At 42.5% G+C, this 21,617-nt stretch overlaps 2 protein-coding genes across 6 annotated transcripts in view; one reads left to right on the plus strand and one right to left on the minus strand.

Moving 5' to 3' along the window:
* The window catches only part of ORC2 (origin recognition complex subunit 2), a 65,682-nt gene extending 60,093 nt beyond the window's left edge, over positions 1-5,589 (plus strand). For all 5 annotated transcript variants that reach the window (XM_075608676.1, XM_075608672.1, XM_075608673.1 and 2 more), the window contains exons 11-17: positions 80-212; positions 2,088-2,184; positions 3,187-3,333; positions 4,012-4,183; positions 4,315-4,376; positions 4,562-4,680; positions 5,066-5,589. In XM_075608676.1, the coding sequence (XP_075464791.1) occupies positions 80-212; positions 2,088-2,184; positions 3,187-3,333; positions 4,012-4,183; positions 4,315-4,376; positions 4,562-4,680; positions 5,066-5,152 (817 nt within the window). In that variant the 3' untranslated portion in view covers positions 5,153-5,589. The remainder of the gene's footprint in view (positions 1-79; positions 213-2,087; positions 2,185-3,186; positions 3,334-4,011; positions 4,184-4,314; positions 4,377-4,561; positions 4,681-5,065) is intronic.
* A 3,674-nt stretch (positions 5,590-9,263) lies between these two features.
* BZW1 (basic leucine zipper and W2 domains 1) lies at positions 9,264-20,520 on the minus strand. Its single transcript, XM_075608684.1, has 12 exons — positions 20,364-20,520; positions 14,989-15,064; positions 13,363-13,539; positions 12,984-13,078; positions 12,809-12,874; positions 12,473-12,608; positions 11,961-12,070; positions 11,501-11,671; positions 11,257-11,403; positions 10,842-10,980; positions 10,107-10,229; positions 9,264-9,716 (listed from the first exon to the last, which is right to left on the minus strand). The coding sequence occupies exons 2-12, from the start codon at positions 15,050-15,052 to the stop codon at positions 9,685-9,687; spliced, it is 1,260 nt and encodes a 419-aa protein (XP_075464799.1). The 5' UTR covers positions 15,053-15,064; positions 20,364-20,520; the 3' UTR covers positions 9,264-9,684.
* Between the last annotated feature and the right edge of the window lie 1,097 nt (positions 20,521-21,617).

The following is a 21,617-nucleotide window of genomic DNA, read 5'->3' on the forward strand; positions in this document are numbered from 1 at the left end:
ACTAATCAAGCATGTTGAATAGAGGAGCCTTATTCTTTATATCACTGACCTCACATTTTTACTTTGTTGTTCCTGGCAGCCTGGGCTTCAACATAATCCTCTTTGGCCTGGGCTCCAAACGGAATCTGATAGAGACGTTTCGTACATCTCTGCTGCAGGATTCTATCCAAATCGTCATCAACGGATTCTTCCCAAGCATCACTGTGAAATCTGTGAGTGGTAGACATCTATGCTGTGTGTAAACTATATTTTAACAAGGCAGTCCCGTGTAGCAGGTGATTTTTTTTTGAGAGTATTTTTTCAGTGTAATTAGCTGCCCTTGAAAGATTACATTAGCTGCCCTTGAAAGATTACATTATCCTTAACTGTTTGACTTATTTTGTGAAAAAAAAACAATGTTTTTCTTTTCTTCATGAACACTAAACCCAAGGATACCCACTACCTATGTTGACTTGTTTCACTAATTTTATTTATTTATAAAATATTTTACCAGGAAGTAATACATTGAGAGTTACCTCTCCTTTTCAAGTATGTCCTGGGCACAGAGTTAAGACCAATAATACATGGTAACAAATAGTTACATAAATGAACCGAGTATACATTATATACAAGACATTGCATGCAGTTAAAGATAATATATATTATGGGCGTATGAAACAGTTACAGACCAGATTAAAATGTGTGACTGCCTTAGATTTTAAAGAACTTAAACTGGTGGTGGATGCTTGCTTTATAGTTACGGTGCAAATAAGTCATTTTACGTTTGGCTTGGAGGACTGACAATCTGATCACCAAAATACATTAAATAAAAATAATAAATGGTTACCATCTTCAGTTTCAAATAATACTTAAGTATTATAGTATAATGCTTATAATTCAAGAGATTCATTTTTTTTTTTTAAATGCCTGTTTAGTGCATTATGGATATGTAGGGCGCATGCTAGAGGCTATTGTGACGTTCCTGGTGCATCATAGCCTTTTGTTCTCCATGGGAGGTAGCGCTCAGCGCTCCACAGGAACGCAACCTGAACATTTGGGGAGCTCCCTCCCCTTCCGTTCATATCACCTGGTGATGTCAACATTCAGGAATGATGGGGGTAGGTGCCCCGACTTCTCTGGCATATAAGGGGGTCACTTTCATCCCAAAAAGGACTGCCCCTTCCAGATAACAAGGCTCCTTGCCTCAGCACCAAGTTATACCAATTCACGATCATATTCCCAATGGAGGGAATTGTTATTTTAATATTACTTTGTAACATGGTAACCTGTAACTTGGCCGAAGTTTTACTTTTTACCTTCAGCCCCTCCCTTTTTAGTGGTGTCTCCATGTTAAGCGGGTGCAGGACTCCTTTTCTCCATTTTCATTTGGGTTATGTTTATAATAAGGTACCTTGTGCTCATTTTGCTCTGCTTGCGTCTGCCAGGAATAAGGGGATCTGCAGCAATATGGAAAATAGCTGAAGCGCTCAAATGCAGGTATATCTCAAAATGATAATAAGCCAGACCACTGTACCAGGGTACTAACAATTGATATAGTACCTATTGTGTCATATAATGGGTACTATCCTCCTGAAGACAGGTGGTGTGTGGTGCAACCCACTCACCATATGTCTCATTGGCAGGTTCCCCTGAAAAATATGCAAATACTCACATCCTGGTAGGGCAGGCAGGCAGGCTGTGCAGCTACTCAATGCAATACAGGGAAAAGGGAGACCAAAAAGCGCACCAGCACAAACGGAGCAGGAAGAAACCAGAACAAAAAAATGATTAAAAGGGCACTTTAATGTGGCAAAAGACCCAAAAAGAACGCTGCGACGTTCGAAATGCATTGGATGGGTCTTTTGCCACATTAAAGTGCCCTTTTAATCATTTTTTTGTTCTGGTTTCTTCCTGCTCCGTTTGTGCTGGTGCGCTTTTTGGTCTCCCTTTTCCCTGATCTGCAGCAATAGAATGGGCTATGAAAGTGGTTACGTAGTGCACATATGATAATTGCATAATAGCATGTCTGCCCAACTCGTGTGTGTGTGTGTGTGTTAAGTGAAACAGTATCTAATCACACCCCATTCACTCTCCTTTCATCTTTGCAGATTCTGAACTCCATCACGGAGGAAGCCCTGGATCACACTGGGACTTTTCGAAGCCCCTTGGATCAAATGGGCTTCATTGTACAAAAGTTTAAACAAGGTAACTTGAATGATACATGTACATGTACATAAATATCGAGCATTGGTTTAAGGGTTCCATGTAATAATGGATTTAAGACAAAATTTGGCACGCTGTGCTCCTTTACATGTAATTTCCCAGAATCCCTTGCTGCAGTGGAAGTACTGTATGCTAGGTGATAATGGTGAAAAGCAGGGTTAAAGACGTGGTGTATGTGTCAGTGAGTGTACGTATATGACTCTTTTTTGGCCAAAGGATTGAACTAAATGACCAATACTTAGGAGAAGAAATAATATAGGAAAAAAACACATGGTAATGAACAAAATAATTTGTCATATTGGATGTGCATTGAGGCTTCATTGTTTATTGTTAAAGGTCCTAAACAGGACCAAAATGTTGACTCACTTTAAATAAATGACTTTAATAGTTAAGTTCCCTGAGTGCCTGTGCATCTCTATGCTATTAACCACATGTGCACCGGGACAGGATTAACTAAATGTTTAGGCAGCACCATCGCTTTGTTAGACAATATTCATTTTCTTTCCCATTCCAATACCAAACGAAATAACTGCACAGGCACCATATAAAAGGGAAACGGGAACATTTCTGTCGGCGGCATGCAATGTCAATAAAAATATATTTTTGTATACGTGGAGGATGATGGACTGTGCCTCTTAAATCATTTGGTACAATATGGACATGAATAGGTTTGAATTTGTAGTTAAGATTATATCTGCCTGACATCCAACAAAGCCAGGGAAAGGCTAAATTAAGGAAGATGGGCAAGCCAAAACATAAAATCTTTTATTCCTAATTTTATGGCATTGACCATTTAGTGAATAATCATGAACGTTTTCATAATAGTTTTGTGATTGTCCGAGCTATACGAGTACACTGCAAGCACGCTGACCTTTTACATATCAAGGAACTGGTACAGCACGGGGAGAAGCCGATATGAGAAGCAATTACTTACCAGAAAGCGTTTCTTTTGTCTTGTTTGCTATTATTGGGTTTCCCTTGCAGATCCCACCTTAGAGCTGTATCTTCTTATCCATAACCTGGACAGTCAGATGTTAAGAGGGGACAAAAGCCAACAAGTTCTTGGGCAACTATCTGCTATACCTAACATTCATCTCCTGGCTTCTATTGACCACATTAATGCTCCTCTCAGTAAGTTGTTAATCTCAACACCAATTGTCCTGGTTATGTTTGCTGCATTGCAGGCCACTTTGGAAGCAGATGGGGATACTCCAGTGGTAGGCAACAGAAAGGGCCACACACGTGGCATATGAAGTCAACAAATGGGACATGAACTCTCTCTCCTTCCCACTGATAACTAGTGATTTTAGGCAGATGGGGGAAGGAGAACAAGCTGCAATTCACACCAGTAACCTCTCCACTGGGAGGGAGAGTGAGAGTGTTCACTCAATCTCCTACAGACATTTAACACCGTTCCTGTTATGTATTGATGGAATGCTTTTTACAAGGACTTTCCATAAGAAGAATTGTTGGATATTTCAATTTCCAGAATTCCCACCGAAAATTTACCAAACCATTTTGGTCTCCACTTTCCCATGAGGCTGTGTTTATTCTGTTGCCCCCCTCAGGAAGTCCTCTATAAATTATTTGACCGCTTCCAATTTGAAAATACTGTACATACTAAATCACTATTTAATTCTGCAAGTTACTGACCGTTCGTCCAAAATGCAAATCATTTGTTAATTTACATGTGCACTGGCAGTGCTAGTAAATGACTAGATGATTCAGAATAAGAAAGGCAGTGTAATTAATTACAATGTTGGTCACATGACACAATTGGAATGACATGTCCCTTATTTTTCCCTTCAGTGTGGGATCAGTCAAAACTAAGTCTGTACAATTGGCTGTGGTATGAGGCGACCACTTTCAGTTCCTACATCGAAGAGACGTCCTACGAGAACTCGCTGCTAGTGAAGCAGTCCGGAGCACTGGCCCTCAGCTCCCTGACTCATGTACTCCGCAGCCTCACTCCCAATGCCAGGTAAACTTGCTCCTAATTACCCTGTTGCAGGTGTCAGAAGCAGAACAGATACTCGCAACACAAACAGCAGAGCGAGTGGGAGGTTGACGAGTTGTGTTTCGGGACTAAACAGGTTTCTTGCTTTTTTTCAGAGGGATTTTCAGGTTGCTGGCAGAGTATCAGCTGGTAAATAAGGACAACCCTTCATATACAGGTATTCTAAACCTGCTAGGAAACGGCATAAAACAGACATTTAAAAAAAAAAATTAAGCTTAACTTTGCCTCGTTTTAACCCCCTGGCTGCCCCATAATGTAGCTGCCACATAATGGGGTCTGGCAGGCCAGAGCCCCCATGACCTAGTAGCTAATAGGTGTAAGTGTTTTTTCCTTTTCTTGCAGGTCTATCTTTTCAGGATTTCTACCAGCAATGTCGAGAAGCATTCCTTGTCAACAGTGACCTGACACTTAGGGCCCAGCTGACTGAATTCAGAGACCACAAACTCATCCGCACAAAGAAGGTAGATGGATTTCCTCTCTTGTGGATGCTTAATGCGTGAATATTACACCTACAAATGAATACCTTATGAACGTGTTGCATGCTCCTGCCTTTGCAATCATAAGAGTGGCATCTTAATTCTTGGTGGGGCAATTGACAAATCTACAACGTAAAAATGATCTTACTGTTGCTTCTGCAGCACACTTACCTATGAAAGTCAATTGGAACACACTGTCTGTGTTAATGCAAATAGTATATACCTTGTCAAATATGAATACTTCTTTAGTGTTCTAGTGACCTCTTTTTCATAAATGTAAAATAGTGTAATGTTGACCAGTATGAAATCTCTGCAGATTGTGGTTGAAAAACAGATGACTTGTTTCTCTACCTGGTTAATACTTTTTCAGGGTGCAGATGGAGTAGAATATTTGCTGATCCCTCTAGACCTGGGCACCCTGACAGATTTCTTAGAAATGGAAGACAAAGAGGCATGAGCCATCCCTGTGACTTGTAGGAAGACGTGAGATAGCGGATGGGACTTCTCAGCTGGCTGGCCTTAGAATTACTCCTGCTTATTAGGGTTAAATATTGTTGCAACTCTGAGGAAGGTGAAACATGATTAGTTACGTGTTTTTTGAATGGAGATGTAATGATACATTCAACTGAAATGCCCTGATGTGCCAGTGGTAATACTTATTGTTGGCCACTTGTCTGAATAGATAGAAGACTCTGAAATGTTCTTCTAAAGCATTATATTTAATTAGCTGCTATGTGGCAACCACTTAGCTTGTAATATGAAGCATGTTCTAGTGCATATGTTCATGGTGTCATTTTCACCAGAGAACAGCTATGTTGAGTAATTCTATTTCAACTGTATTAGTAAATGTGAAATACCGCTGATGCAGTCCTAAAATAAAAGGTTTTCAAATTATGACTTTTTTTCATACCCCCTTTCTCACCCCTGCCCTGAATGTTAACACAGCAAACCACTTTAACCCCTTTCATGGCCACTCTGGCAACCGGTGCTGTTTTACATGCTGTAGTGTATCTCTACTACAGGACATTAATTTCTACTGTACTATCTTGGGAACTTTAAACTGGGCAGCGATCTGGGAATACAGTACCTGTGCTGGGCAACCCAAGGTAATGAGGCAAGTCAGTAAAATAGAAAGTCTCCATGTGGACTTAGAAAACCCCACTAAATATAAACTATTTATGCACCTATGATTGAACGAGAGAGACATTGGTTAAGTCAAGAGCTTGATATCAATAAGCTGATGGAGCAGCAAAGGGGATAATGTTAGAACTTCACATTAACAAACTCTCCTACCCAAGCTTGTATTTGTAATATAATAGACTTGTACTCAACGTAAGGTCACCAGGAATAGTGGAATGGCCAGAGCTATGCATAATGGCAAAAAATAATTGTAAGATTTACTAATAGTATAAAATGGTACAGCAGTGTGCCATATTTTACAACAAAGCTGACTGCCAACCATGCCACACACCCTAAACTGTCTCACTCAACTAAAAGAGCTGCCAGCTTCAGTGTCCCAGAAGGCTTAGGCTACGGCCCCAGTGCCTGCGAGGCTGGCAGCGCATGCAGCCGAGTTCCCCAGTCTGCAGTGAACAAGACCAGGGGGGGTGGGCCTGATGTCACCCAGCAGGTTCACCCTCATTAGCTGAACTGACAGGGGCATGGCCTAGCGCTCCGTTGCTACTTCTCACATTAAAATTGTGAGTCTGAACCACACACTGCGTGGCGCGCCCCCCCCTCCCCCCTCTCAGTGGGCCTAGCCCCGGCCCCATTGAAGGGCAGCTCTTGTCCCCACAGAGCCCGCCATAGCGAGCACTGCAGTTGCCAGTGGGGGACCAAGCCTCAGGCTTGTTTTATAGTTGGCGTTAATGCTAATGCTCGTGCAGCACACTGTGTGTACAGGTCTGAGCGACGGGGGGGGGGGGGGGGGGGGGGGTGTCGTAGCTGAGGGGGAAATTAGCAGTTTATTTTCACTGCATTACTGACTGTTCTGGTAGGGAAAGGGTTACTGAAATGTGTTTTGAAGGCCAGGATGAAGAATAAAAGGCAGCATTCAGGTCTTGGAGATTAATGCCTCTTTATTGTAGCTTCATGTGATAACTCCTTTCAGTTCCCCCCCCCCCCCCCCCCCAGCTGGTGTCCTACGGAGAGCAGAAAACAATGTAAAGGAAAGGGGGTATTTTTCAGGTTAACGGATAATTGCGCTATGCCAGATGGACTTGGCACTCTGAAGAGGGGTCCCCAGAGCAAAGGGTTCAAAGTAAATATTTTCATTAAAAGTAGTTTGTCTTCTGCATTTTTCATGTCTTTCCTCTGATCTGCTGGGTCAATGCTAAATGCTGTACATGCGCATCAGAAGTATAGAAGATAAGGTTTAAACACTAAAATTGGCACACACTATATTACACGCCTAAGATCCTACAGTTGAAGTAGAAAGACATGTCAAACCTTGACTTTAATTTACCCTTTTAACAGCACCCATCACTGATAAATGGTCTTTCTTTACATTAAACACCCACACAAAGCAGTATGCATTTTGAATTCCATGGCTGGGCATAACCCTTTTAGTGCTGATGGTTGCAGCACCTGAGTACCCCCACCCCTCTGCTCCCACAGCACATTGGTGTCAAACTCCTTCCATCAAACAACTAGATCCCCTAGAAGACAAGCAAATAGCGTAACTGCTACTACATAAAGGGGGCCCCTGGAGTGTCAGACATGGTGCACTGCCTCTGTTATGGGGCACCCCCAGTATTAAATTAAAGAACTGTCTGCAATTGTGAAGAACCAGTGCATTTATTTTCCAAGACCTGAGAGAAAGTCACAAGACTGGTTAGCAACTTTTCAAAATTGTCATAAGTTGAAGGTTTTGCATAATCTCTAATGCCAAGTGAGAGAAACCAAGCAGTAAAGAGGCAAAGTTGAACAACAAATTCTATACTGATGCCATATTCCCTTTAGCATTAAGTTCAGCGAGATGATAAACAACCAGAAACACTAATTTAATGCTGTATTATCCAGTCACAATATATGGTCAAGACAAATGTTCAATAAGGCCTGGGTCCCGCTGCTTCCGACGGCCGTGCGCGTCACTCACCGGACTTGAGTTTCTCCCGAGCCGGCCCCAGTCCCTCCTCCCTGCAGGGCTCGCTTCACGCTGTGACGCGTCAGCCACCAGGGGATGCAAGAGAATTGTAATCCCGAGCAGCCATGCGTCACGTGGTGTGGCTGTGAGGGGGGGAGGCTTCAGGGAGCGGGGAGGAGACCAGCAATTTGTCTTCGGCAGCACCAACCTGACTCTCTCCGGCAGACTGTAATGGCCCCGGCCGCCCCCACCACAGACTCTCTCCATAGTCTGTCAGGATAGAACCCCTGGCAATGAGGGGAGGCTTCGGGGAGCGGGAAAAGCAGCTCCAGCATCAAGGGAGCCCCCCTGCTCCCTCCCACAGACTCTCTCCTCAAGGAGGCTTCGGGGAGCAGGGAGGGAACCCCCTGACAGTGTGATGGCCCCAGCCCCCAACAGCATTGCCGTGCCCCCCTGACCCATTTTGGCCACGCCCCCCCGCTCCCTTAAGACCGCAGATAGTCAAGTGCCTCTCCACGCGCCGCCTGACTGCTGTGCGGGCGTGTGGTCTGAGGCAGCGGGGCCTTAGCCTTAGAATAATGAAGGATCCAGTAATCATGGTCACCCCTGTGCCACCCATGTACAAATAAAATGTTTTGTAGAACTGCCCATGGATGAAAAGATTGATTTAAGAGCTATGATAGATAACATCATGATGTGATGACTGGGCTCGCATAGAAAGATGGCCTATGTGAGGAGGACTCAGTTGCCTGTGTAAAGTGTTCATACATGTATATGACGTACATGACGTACGTTTCCTGGGCCAGCATCCAGAGGTCTAAGCCAGAATAGGGTATGATGCCCAAAATACGGTCATCGCTAGGTTTCCAGGTCCACAGCAAACCGTTACTCATGTGTCCAGAGTAAATCAACCACGCTCTCAGACTGGTTCCCAGATCATAGGTATTGTTTCCCACTGCTGCCACACAGTTGTTTTGCCAGCAACTGTTACAGACCACAGTAATTACAGTGAGTGTCATTGAGGCTTGTGTGGACCTGTACCTCAAGTATGACTTTCCAGGTAAGGATCCAAGAAGATCACAAAAAACAAAAAAACAAAAAGTATGCTCATGTCGGCAGCACAAGCCACCTAGGAGTTTCCCCCCTGTATTTCGGTGAAATAAGTTTGTGCCTGTTGTACAGTGTCTTGGTATTAGCTCCAGCTACATAAACGGTTTTATTAAACACCTGTGTTTTGTATGCAATTGTACAATCCCTGGTAGTCTGGTCAACCTTGATAATATCAATTAGGTTGAGCTGCAGTCTTGCGTCAGGATTATACCTTTGTTAGTTAATGTGATGGAATTCAGTTTCATTTGCGCAAAATAAGACTCATACAAAAAGCCAGTTGGCAAGAGACGGAAAACATTGTGAGACTCGTGCAAACAGGAGGTGAAAAGGCAAAAACCAACCATATTAAAAAATAAAATAAAAAACCACTGCATTCAACGTCGGATACTTGTTTAATTTGCAAATAGAATTTCAATAGAAATATACCAAATCATAATGATTTTAAATTTTTTTTTTTTAATAGAAAACCAAGGGATAAAATGAATTGTTCATGTTGAGAGGCCTTAAATTACATTACAGTAAAAAATACAGGAGGTAGAGGGTAACAGAAAAAAAAAAAAAAAACTAATGCAACTAAGGATATAAATCTAGACTTCCGATTGCTACTTAAAACATGGTTTTAAAACTAGATGTTTTGACCACCAGTGTGGCAGGGGGAGTGGGAAAAATAAGAAATGATGAAAGCCCTTATATCATACTTGATACAGGAGGTAGGATGAAAGAACAAGGACACATAAGGATATGACAGTTTATCTACAGCTCCTGTGTTTGCTTACTGACAACACCATGACAATTCAATCAGCCTCTTCTGTTTCAGACTCCGACTCTACAAAAAATAAAAATAAAATTTGTATTGATTCAAATGAAACACCAAATCTGCCTATTCAAACAGCACAGCTAATTAAGTGTAACAGAGCCTCTCCCTACAGTAGCCAAAACATCAAGTACTACATGATTCAAACTGCAGGTCAAGCTGCCGTAAAAAAAAAAAAAAATATATATATATATGTATGACAGTATGTATATGTATACAGTATATACACTCTAGTTACACAGCATTGTGGGCAATTTAGTCCAGCAATATTATGTGACTGGGCAGTTACTAGATACAATTGGTGCACTGCTAGAGAGGCTCTGGCCCCACCCCATCAGAAGGGGAAGCACAAACCAGCACTTGACGCAAGCGTACCAAATCCTACTGCATTAAAGACTATACCTTCTTCTGCGTTCTTCAGCCACTCAACAAATTTTTTCATTTGCTCCAGGAACACACTCTTTCCTTTGGCGACATGCGCATCTTTGTACCACTTCAGAATAGGCTCTTCACTCAGAACTTCAGCTGCAGAAAGGGGAATAAATAAACATTACTACAATAGGCTATACTACCTGGATCCAGCCATAATCCCAACAACAAATGCTTCAAAGCTCAAGTGGGTGTTATTAGATCATAACACACCAACATATTTTTCACATAGGATTGGAGGACAAAAAAAAAAAAACAATTAAACATTAACATACATTGTTATAGTAGGCAAGGAGAGCCCTGTCCCAAAGGAGCTTCAAATTTATAAGGAAGGGCAAGTGAAAACATATGGTAGATTTGTCCTGATCCATAAACATTGGGAAACCGCTGTCAATTTCAATGAAAAAGCTACTTAGAGGAAAAACGGCACTCCAGTGAACTGGTTTAATACTGCAGATATCTATTAATGAACAAAAGAATCATTTGTAATGTTTTGGTCCCTGCATTGACATGTTAAGGTTTTTAGTTTGTATACTACAATATAAAGTATACTACCAACCACTACCCTAACAATCAGTTTCAGTTAGCGACGAAGGTGTACTACTAAACCCCATCAATGCCAAGGGGTTAATAATAATAATAATAATAATAATAATAATAATAAAAAAACAAAACAACAGGTCATAGGTGTGAAGATAAATCGCTTACCTTTATAAAAAAGCACCACGATTTTCTGGAAGGATTTCATGAAGTGAATGTTGTCATAACAGTACTCCTGAATTTTCAACAGCAAAGTCAGTTCTGACTGACCTTGAGTAGTAAAGGCAGCCATTAGAGGGCTGTATTGCTAAGGGGAAGAAAACAGAAGTCATAAAACATAAATATTGTTTCTTCAAACAGCCAAGAACTTGGCCAAACAATAAAAGGGCTCTTCCCAGCCTCAGTGTTACAATGTATGAACATTACAGACGTGACAAGCTAATGAACAAGTGACTAGGAATTTAAAGCTGGGAAAAAGAAAAAAAATCACCCTTACAAATGCAGATCACCAGTGTCACCGTAGTCAGTAAAAACATGTGATCCACTGGTGACTTTACCATAGGTTGCTACTTGTAGCCATTACCTTCAAGTGTTTGATGGCTTGCTCTGTAACCAGCTCCTCCTTTTTGTTCCATTCCACACAGCTCATCACACTGGACCACAAGATACCAATCACGGTCTGTTCAGAGATGTTGCTTTTTTTCATTTCCTCCTTCACATACATACTTATCTGAAAGTAAAAGCCATTACAAATTTGGAGTTCTATTCTAAGGTACACAAGTCACGCCAAGGGGTGCACAGTAAAAACAGAAATCCCAGATACTCACCTCCTTAAGGGGCTCCCCATGTGCCATCATTTCTTGAAGTTCCTTTAGAAGTTCCTTACGGGCCCCAATGGTTTGCTGGTTCCGCACATACTCCGAGAGTTCTTTTAATCCTGCATCAGTGAAGTATTTTGTGAAGTGTTCCACACTTTGCTTGTTAGCAGGGAACAGTTCCTAGAAAGAAAAGGTGGGTTACTATTAGTATCAAGTAGGTGTGCAAAAACCCATAGAAGTATGTTGCAGGCTAGTGTAGCACAATATGGATTCTTTTAGACCAGTGGTTCACCAACAGGGCCCTGTATCCCCAGTCCAGACCAGTCGCAAGAATTGACTTCAAGTAGCTCCAATGAAACATTAGTTTTCCATCACAATTAAAAAGGTATTTGAATACAGGTCCAGTTTTCAAGATAAACAATTATTTTGAGCCCACCATGTCATTTGATTTAAAAGTTTACACAATTACCATTAGTCTATTGTCCATATTCACTTTACGAAGGCTACCAGCAACTGCATTGATATCTTTTTCATTGATCCATGATTTAAATAGTTTTACTGCAAACGCCGCCGAAACACCTGTAGGAAACAAAATGTTCAAAATCAGTGATACTTATAGCAAATGTTGTTCTATGGTGAAAAGTTGCAGACACACACTATAATTTTATGCCAATCATACTGGCTGTTACACATTAAAGAGTTATCATCCAGGCTTCTGTGACCATGAGCATAGTCACTAGTATATATTAATGAATTGTAAACATGCCTTTTACTATAAGCTGAAGATCTTACAATGCAGTAGTGTCATGAAATCTCAAGTACAAGATGCCCATACAAAAAGCGGTTATTTATTTACTATGCAGTTGGCAAACAGACCATAGGATCCAGTACACAGTCACCATAAACCTTTCCAAGAAATAGGTCACCTTTAAACTGATTTAGGATCTACTTTTAGAAACCTTTAAAGCAAGAGTTACTTACCCTCTTTGACCAAGTTTTCATTATACAGACTGTTGAGAATCGATGCCGAGAGATTCCCGTTGGCTAGAAGAATACCAGTTAGCATGGCCAGTTTATTTCTCTCAGACTCTGAAAAACCTTTCAGAAACAGCAACAGCTGGAAGAGGAATATTTTTAGAATGTTAAATACTGAATGCTTTGCCATTGCAACAATAATATAGCCCTGGTTTTTGGAGACGAAACGGTCAATGTTCTACTAGTTTTCCAAAGATGTCAAGAATAACCATATACCATAGCAAAAATATAATCCTGACATTTAAACAAACTGAAAGTAAAAAGAATCGGGTAAATAAATACCTTTTTTACTTCTTCTTCAAAGCCTTTCTCCAGGTACTTGTAACGTCGGATTAGCTTGTTAAAAACCTACACAAAAATAAGATCAATTAGCACTTCTAGAATGTGAAGACTCAAAAGGCAGGACAAATCAAGCTGCAAAAAAAAAAATAAATAATAATAATAACTAGCCACTTACACTGGCAAATGCCTGCATGGTCTCTAGATCTTCCTGTGCCTTGAAAACACAGACATCTGTACGGATCACGTCATCGGCCAGAGTTCCACCTGGGGCTATTAATAAAAAAATAAATTATACTTCTATATCAATCTAATGTCAATTGTAGTTAGTGCAATAGGCTCCACCACCAGCACAACTGCAGTTGAACAATTAATCATGTATGCATTTGTACATTAACAGAACACATTTGCACTGGGGTTATCTAAATGAAGTATGGAAATGTAAGAATGACGATGATGCAGGTTAAGAAACCTTACTTTGATGAAGAAGTTTTGACAAAAAAAAAAAAGGGAGGACGAACACATGAAATAAATGTTTTCGCATAAAACCTGCATACCCAGCATTCCACCGGCCACCAGGATGTCAAAAAGGGTTTCTGCATAGCGGCGATAGTCGAGCTTTGCTCCAGAAGCATCAAGAAACTTTGCTACTGCTTCCAAATCGTTGCCAGTTTCATTTAAGCCTTGAATAATACAGTCTTGAAATTGAGTAGGGTCAAACCTCTCCTTTTCATCTATTTAAAAGAACAAACGTCAAATTAATTCAGATAAAAGCAAGAAAGTTAATTTAGAGGACAGGGATGAGCCAAAACAGTTCAAATATCTAGCACAATAATTTGAAGACTGGACAATATAACTAACAGTTTTAGGACAGCACACAGCTTAACTATGTGCCTTGTATAAATAAGTTAAGCAGTACCTAGGGGAGCTAAGCCTGCTCAAAAACTAGGCATCAAAATGCTTCAGCTGCTCTGCATGAAGTAATCTGCATTATCTTGATATCTGCTAACACACCAAGGCCCTGACTTCAGAGGCTATGCAAAGCTTGAGTGCACCATAAAAAACAGCAATTCTCTCAATTATGGAGGTATCCGTTGCTCAAAACTTGCTTTGTAGGAAAGCAAAATTGACTTTGACTGCTGTCTGCCATTTACACATCAAAAGAACGCGAAAGACAAAAGATGCAATAAAAATACTTATCTTCATTCTGGGTTTATAACGTAAACAGGTAGTTCATATTGGTGATCAGAAATGAAAAAAAATAAAAACCACCAGACAACTCAATATGAACGACCAGTTTTAAGTTTGCCGAATGTTATTGCTCTTTCAAGGCCAATTTGGGTCAGTTTGTGTGGTATTCAGTTCAAACCCAGCAGAAGAACCGATAGCTTGAGTCAATGAAAGCTCAGATAACATAGTTGACCTTGGTTGCCGACGGTGAAAAGGAGTTAATAGGCATCAGCAATTATTGGCTATTCCTTATTTGCACAGCTGATATAGATGACAGTTAAGTGGTAAAATTATTTAAGCGGTATAGTTCAGCGGTAAAATTATTTCCAACGTTGTGTAGTGGCAATATCACCTCCAGGTGACCTTGAGCATGTTATATTTGCTGCGACTAAGGTACAATTTTTTTTATAACACACGAAAAAAGAAACAGCACTTAAATTGGGACAGATGCCCAGGCATGCAAGAAAGTGCAGTGGGGACAACATTCAATATTTCTACAAAAAAACCACTAACAGCTGCTTACGCCATGACCTGCATTATCTCCTTTCCATAAACTCATAAAAAGTTTTGACTTGCACACATGGAAAAAAAAAAAAAAAATTCCAGGTTTAAAGCCTATTTGCATAAATCTTTCCTACACCGTTCCGATTATATCAGCTTTCATAGGGTTCAACCAAGGTTTTATATAGTTATAGTAGATGGTTGAAAAATTAAAGAAAATCAAACAGACCTGTCAAATCAAGTTCAACCAATGTTTATGCTAGATTTTAAGGACACTGTTTACAGTATAGCTAAATGCCACTGACCGTCCTGTGTCAAGTTAAATTTGGAAGTGGAAAAAAAACAAAAAAAAAAACACAACAATTCATAGGAGTCCAAAATATTTGAGTGTTATATTGCCACACTAAACGTCTGCTTCTTGTTGGCTGGGAAAAGAAACAAGTAACTCTTACCTCTTTTTCGGGTTTTAAAACGCTGGCCAGATAGCGTTGGCTTTTGTTGCTTTTGATTACTCATAAAAAAGATGCCCTGTAAAAACAAATGATTTCTTGTTACGAGAGCGCACAGGCCAATATAATATTACCAATTATAGTTCAGCTCTATTCTGAACACCTGTAAATTAATCTCAAGGTAAAATTACTGCTGTGGATTCTAAGAAATGTACAGCACACCAACACCTAGCCAATGATAGTGATTTAGGTTACAAAAAGTAATCTACAGTCTATTAATTCATTTTACAGTCAAAACACATTGTAGCAATGTCAGTGTTTTGGGAAAGCACTCTGGCATCAAAACGAGTATTGATACAGTATTTGTTAAAAGTCTCATTGAGGGAAAATAGTTGGATATCTTTCCACACATTTAATAGTAGCAAAAAAAAAAAAAAAAAAAAAAAACAGGACTTAAAGTGCCCAGTCAATCTAACTTTTGTAGAATTATACAAGGCAGTCACCATGGGAAGAAAGGGCACTGCCCAATGCATCCCATTCCTCACCCAGTTACTGGAGTTATGATGTCGTAGGAGCCACGTTATGAATCACAATTATAGGGGTGTCAACATTACTCATTATGACTATCCAACCTCAAAACTGTTTTAAGAACACTCTATATAAAAACCCACTTCCAAAGAAAAAGTACCAGAATAACTGTTGCAGCTAAACTACTGACAATTTCCTCAAATTGGTTTTGAACAGTTTATTGACTGCAGCCCTTGGGTAGTCCAGGGGAGAATGAATGAAATATATCTATCTCCAATCTGGCCTATGCAGATGTCACCATATCATATATTGTATATATGTCTTTATTTATATAGCACCATTAATGTATATAGCGCTTTACAGTAGTAACACGTGACAATCATAAATAACAAATACCAGATCATGGGAATAAGTGCTTTAGACATAAAACATTTAGGAAAACATTTAGAAAGAGGATTCCGTGGTTCGAAGAGTTTACAATCTAATTGGTAGGTAGGAAGAACGTACAGAGACAGTAGGAGGGAGTTCTGATAAGTGAATCTGCAGGGGCCAAGCTTGGTGTATCGTGTATAGTATTAGCCAACCTGCTACTCATGCTTCTTTAAGCAAGTGTGTCTTAAGGTGGGTCTTAAAGGTGGATAGAGAGGGTGCTAGTCGGGTACTGAGGGGAAGGGCATTCCAGAGGTGTGGGGCAGTCAGTGAGAAAGGTTTAAGGCGGGAGAGGGCTTTAGATACAAAGGCGGTAGAGAGAAGGCATCCTTGAGCAGAACGCAAGAGTCGGGATGGTGCATAGCGAGAAATTAGGTCTGAGATGTAGGGAGGGGCAGAAGAGTGTATAGCCTTAAAAGTGAGGAGAATTGAGTGCAAGATGTGGCATTTGATCGGAAGCCTGGAGAGGGATTTCAGCAGGAGAGACGCTGAAAGATTTAGGAAAGAGTAGAGTGATTCTGGCAGCAGTGTTTAGGATAGATTGTAGGGGACACAGGAAGGCCGGACAGTAAGAGGTTACCATAATCGAGACGGGAGAGAATTAGGGCCCGTATCAGTTTTAGCAGTCAAGCAGCAGAGGAAAGGGCGTATCTTTGTGATATTGCGGGGGGAAAAGCAACAGGTTTTAGATTCATTTAGAAAGTGAGAGAGGAGTCGAGTGTGACCCCAACGCAGCGTGCTTGGGCTACTGGGTGAATGATCCCAACAGTAATGTGGAAGAAGATAGTAGGGCCAGGTTTGGGAGGAAGTATGAGGAGCTCTGTTTTTGCCATGTTAAATTTAAGGCGGCAGAGGGCCATCCAGGATGATATAGCAGAGAGACATTCAGAAACTTTGGTCTGTACAGCAGGTGTAAGTTCAGGGGTTGCAAAGTAAATGTGTGTCCTCAGCATAGACGTAATATTTAAACCCAAGAGATACGATTAGGTCACCTAGAGAGAGTGTGTACAGAGAAAAGAGAAGAGGTCCCAGTAGCTCTGAGGTATCCCCACAGAGATAGAGGATGTGTTAGCCGAAGAGAGACTGAAAATACGATGGGAACGGTAAGACGAGATCCAGGATAGAGCTTTGTTACGAATACCAAGAGTATGGAGAATGTGAAGGAGAAGAGGGTGGTCCACTGTTTCAAAGGCTGCAGAGAGGTCAAGTAGTATGAGCAGAGTGTAATGACCTGTCTTTGGCAGCATGGAGGTCAGTAGTTATTTTAGTGAGGGCTGTTTCCGTGGAGTGAGCTGTGCAGAAGCCGGATTTGTAGAGGGTCTAGGAGGGAAAAGGTGTTGAGAAAGTGGAGCAAGCGAGAGAATTCAAGACATTCAAGGAGTTGAGGCAAAAGGCAGGAGGGAGACAGGTCGATAGTTAGAAAGACAGGTAGGGTCAAGCTTGCCGTTTTTGAGCAATGGTATAACTGTAGCATGTTTGAAGGAGGCGGGAAATGTACCAGAGTAGAGGAGGAGTTAAATGTGAGCAAGAGGTTTTAGGAGATGGGAGGGAATGGGGTAAAGAGGGCAAGTGGTAGAGGGAAAAGAGGAGATCAGCAGTGACACATCCTCCCCATGGACAGTGGAAAAAGAGTCAAGGAAGGCAGGAGGAGAGCAAAGCCTGAGACATAGTGTAGTGAAGAGCGCTGGACAGCGCTGACGCTCATGCTCTCCTGCTCAAGCAGGAGATTCTTCGTGTCCCTGAATGAGCGTCAGCGAGCGCACTTGTGTGCCGGGTGGGAGCCGGGGCTAGGACGCCACGTCACGGACTGCCATTGGCTTCTGGCAGTCACGTGACCGGCACTGCGCAGCAAAATTTAAACTTGCCCGTCTCCTGCATTTCCACACGCCTCCGCATGCGCCGTCTAAAGCCACTCTGATAGGGATAATGTTTCCCCTCAGCACGGTCTTTTTGACAATGTCCGAGGCCTTAGGAAGCCGTGTAGGATGGGGAGAGGAAACAGAGGGGATGTTCTGACATGGATTCCACCTTTTCCTTAAAATAGTCAGCCAAGTCCTGAGGTGAGATGGAAGAAGAGGCAGCCGAGGGTGGTTTGAGTAGAGAGTCAGACAGAAGAGTTGGCGTGGGTTAGACTTGTGCGTGTTGATTAGTGAAGAAACGTAGGTTTGTTTAGCCCGAGAGGGGGCAGAGTTGAAAAAGGAGAGCATAAATTTGTAGTGAAGGAAGTCTGCGAGTGTGAGATTTCTTCCAGAGGAACGCAGCATGCACGTGTGGGAATTTAGCTAGGATCTGGGGTTAGAAGGGCGAGGACAGCAGAGAGAAAGCAGGGCATGTAGATCAAAAGGGGAGGATAAGGCAGAGTTGTAGTTCCTGACCAGGTTATCGGGGTCTGTAGCAGAATTGAGAGGAGAGGGAGGAGCGTAAAGTGGAATCAAAGGCTGGCAGGTTCTGCAGAAACAAGGGGTATACGGAGATGGAGTAGGGGAGAAGAGAGAGAAAATTAGATGGTGACGGTCAGAGAGGAAAGGGGGAAATCAGAGAGAAAAGCTAAGTGAAAAGGGCAGTCCACTGTTGAAGGCCAAAAGAAGGTTAGAGAGAACGTAGGAAGCCAAAAGGGATAGAGGGGTCATCAATGTGGCAGTTGAAGTCCCCAAAGAAAAGAACAGGAGAGTGAGGAGAGAAAGATAGTCAGGATTCAAAGTGAGAGAGAAAAGGCAGAAGGGGGATGAGTAGCGGTAGGTGGGCGATAGATGACCGCAACAGGGAGAGAAGATCTGGACAGTGAGCCTCAAAGGAGAAAAAAAAAGCAAGAGAGGGAGGAGTAGGAAGGGTTCGGTAATGGCAGATAGAGAGCAGGAGCCCCACGCCTCCACCCCTGCCATCAGGGCACGGAGTGAGGGAGAAAGGCCACCATAAGGCTAAGTTCCCGCTGGCGCTGAGCGCGCTCATGCTTGGAGCGCTCCATGCATGAGCACCGGATGTCCTGTTTGTACACACGCGCGGGGGAGCATTGCGGGTAGTTGAGCACACGGGTGAATATAGGTTTTTTGTTTACCTAAGCGCCGATCGCGGCTGATCATGTGTGCACGAGCGCCGCGCGCTTAAGCCAGGAGTAGAAGTTGCATTTGGCAGGCAAGGACAAGAGCATGTAGAAATAAGGCAGGAACTAGGTTTGAGAGAGATATCCCCAGAAGCAAGGAGGAGAAGCATGGAAAGAAAATGTTTGAGGATGATTTGTAGGGGTGTGTTTTAGTGTGTTATATTAAGTGGGCACTTCTTAGGCCGTGCCTATAGTGCCGTCGATGGCAACAGCACCCGTCGCCGAAAGTTATATTTCACCGGGCGGTGGAGTCGCAGTTTTCCGGCCATTTGATTGGTTCAAGGGCCATCAAGTGAGGTAACAGCCCATGAAAAATCAAATTCTGCCGGCTACCAGTTTCTGCAACGGCGACAATGCATTTACAAGAACACGCTGCGGCAATGCATTTGTTTTCGGGCGATGTCGCATCGCCGGCACTATAAGCGTGGCCTGACATTCATTGTGTTAAGTGTCAAATTACATGTATTGTGATAGATACGAGCCTACTCTACTGTTTCACCCTAGAAAGTTACTCCCCAGCATTTGTTAATCAAGCATTGGATGGCAGCCACGATAGCATTCCAAGTAATAAAGAAAAAAAAAAGGGCTTGGACTATGGCCTTGAGGGAAGCATGCAGCCAAGCAACATGGAAAGAGACCACATAATAGCAGAACCACTGAAAATAGAATCACATACACAGGATGTCACAGATACACCTGCAATTAAGTCAGTCAAATCGTGAGCTCCAGCAATGCACAAGCAGGCCAAAGACAATAAATTATGTCTAATGCATGAAAGGGGGTTAACGTACTGGTTTTACAAGACTGAAACATGAACTCTGGCAGTTATAACTAAAATGTGGGAAATTCCGATAGATCTATAAAACCAGCACACAACAAATACATATACACACATATACATACACTTCTCCGGTACTATAGCCACGAGACCAGTGGATAGAAATACCCCCCTTGGCTGATACACGGGGTAACCCTCTCCCAGCTGATTTCAGAAACACATACAGCTTCCTTTCAAAGCCCAGATGACACAGTGCAGGAATTAGGGGTGGGCAGCCAACACCCGAGGGGACAAAGAAAGGACTCGCCGACGAGAGAAAAAAAAAAGGGACTGGCAGCAACCGGTCACTTACACTATGTATTCATCCAGAGCCCAAATGCACAAGGTAACACCCCCAGCGGATTGAGGCCTACCCGCCGCTGCGGCCTACAAAAAGCCTGCCTCGATTATTGAGTCAAAAGCAGAGACGCCACACGGCGCCGGCTGCCTCCGGTCCTCAACCCCCGTGCCCCTCTCCTACTTCCCGGTAACCTGACCTCTTACCGAACTTAAGCCAGGCAGGAAACAGACCAGAGACAGGCGGTAATAACGGGAAAAACCAGCCGAGAACACCCCCTGTACTGCACGGCTGTGGGAGGGGAAAATAAAGAGAGAGCGAGGCTAGGGCGCGTCACTCAACGTCATCCAACCGGAGGGCGGGACCGAGGCGGGCTGTGCCATTGTGCCGGGGGGGAGATGGTGGCAGAGCTCTGACAAAATATGAAACCACGACCACTGCGTTGGCTACGTAAAACATAATCTAATATTAAAGTGTATTATAATTATCAACAGGCCACGCAAGCTTTCTGATTTTGATATACAGGACGGGATGGCCTGCACCCCCCCCCCCCCGCATTATGTTGCCTTGTGGGTTCTACCCTTATGTAGTGAATTGGGAAAGATGAGGAGGCGGGGTAAATTGTGCTGGCAGAGGTGGTTATGGAGGGGGTTACTCCTTCCGCCATTTTATATTCACTGTTCCCATGGGGATGGGGATCCCAGCAGTGCCTGGTATGTTGTAACAGGCCTAGGTTTAGGAGTTTGAAGTTATTGGTTGAATAAATGGCAATTTGCTGGAAGGTCTGGTTGAAATGGCCATCTTAGTGTTTGATATAACTCACCAGAGAGCCATTATTGAAGCGGAATGGTATGCTTCTTTATTACATAACACCCATATACGATCTTGCTTTGTATTAAAGTGAGCTTTGTAAATCTGAGACAAAAAAAGCCTGCTGATCTCAGGCCAAAAAGGCTTCTCAGATCATAACCCAGAACATGATTTTATGGTGCACAAATAGTACCACTTACAAACATGCTTACTAGGTCCTGAAATAATCGTCTTATGAGGTTGCCATTTTGTATTTCTTTATTAGCACTTCTACTGAAACCGCACTCGCTAAAGTAGCTAATTGTCTTCATATTGACGAATCTCAAGGATACTATTCCATTGTGATTGTTCTGGACATCTGCTCTGCTTTTGGTACTGTTTACCACCCTCTCTTGGCGTTTACCTCTCTCACTGCTCCTTCAGTGTCTCTTTTGTCAACTCCTCCTCTACCTCTATGGCTCACTCTGTAGGTGTACCTAAAGTAGGGTCGCCACATTTAAGGTTTTACAATACGGGACGCCGAAATCCAGTATGAATGTGTGACATCATAATGAGTCATGAATTATTTCTAAATGCTTCAAGCTGAATGGTATCTCCGGCCTGACCACTACCTCTATAGTCCTTGGTTTTGATCATGTCTGCTCTTGGCC

The sequence above is a fragment of the Ascaphus truei genome, chromosome 7 (genome assembly GCF_040206685.1).
Source record: "Ascaphus truei isolate aAscTru1 chromosome 7, aAscTru1.hap1, whole genome shotgun sequence".
Taxonomy (NCBI): domain Eukaryota; kingdom Metazoa; phylum Chordata; class Amphibia; order Anura; family Ascaphidae; genus Ascaphus; species Ascaphus truei.

Coding starts and splice junctions, on each gene's coding strand:
- BZW1 (XM_075608684.1), bottom strand. CDS start 15,052: ATGAGTAATCAAAAGCAACAAAAGCCAACGCTATCTGGCCAGCGTTTT. Junction 13,079..13,362: donor GGTGGCCGGTGGAATGCTGG/GTATGCAGGTTT, acceptor TTTTATTAATAG/CCCCAGGTGGAACTCTGGCC. Junction 10,981..11,256: donor AAGCCATCAAACACTTGAAG/GTAATGGCTACA, acceptor TCTTCCCCTTAG/CAATACAGCCCTCTAATGGC.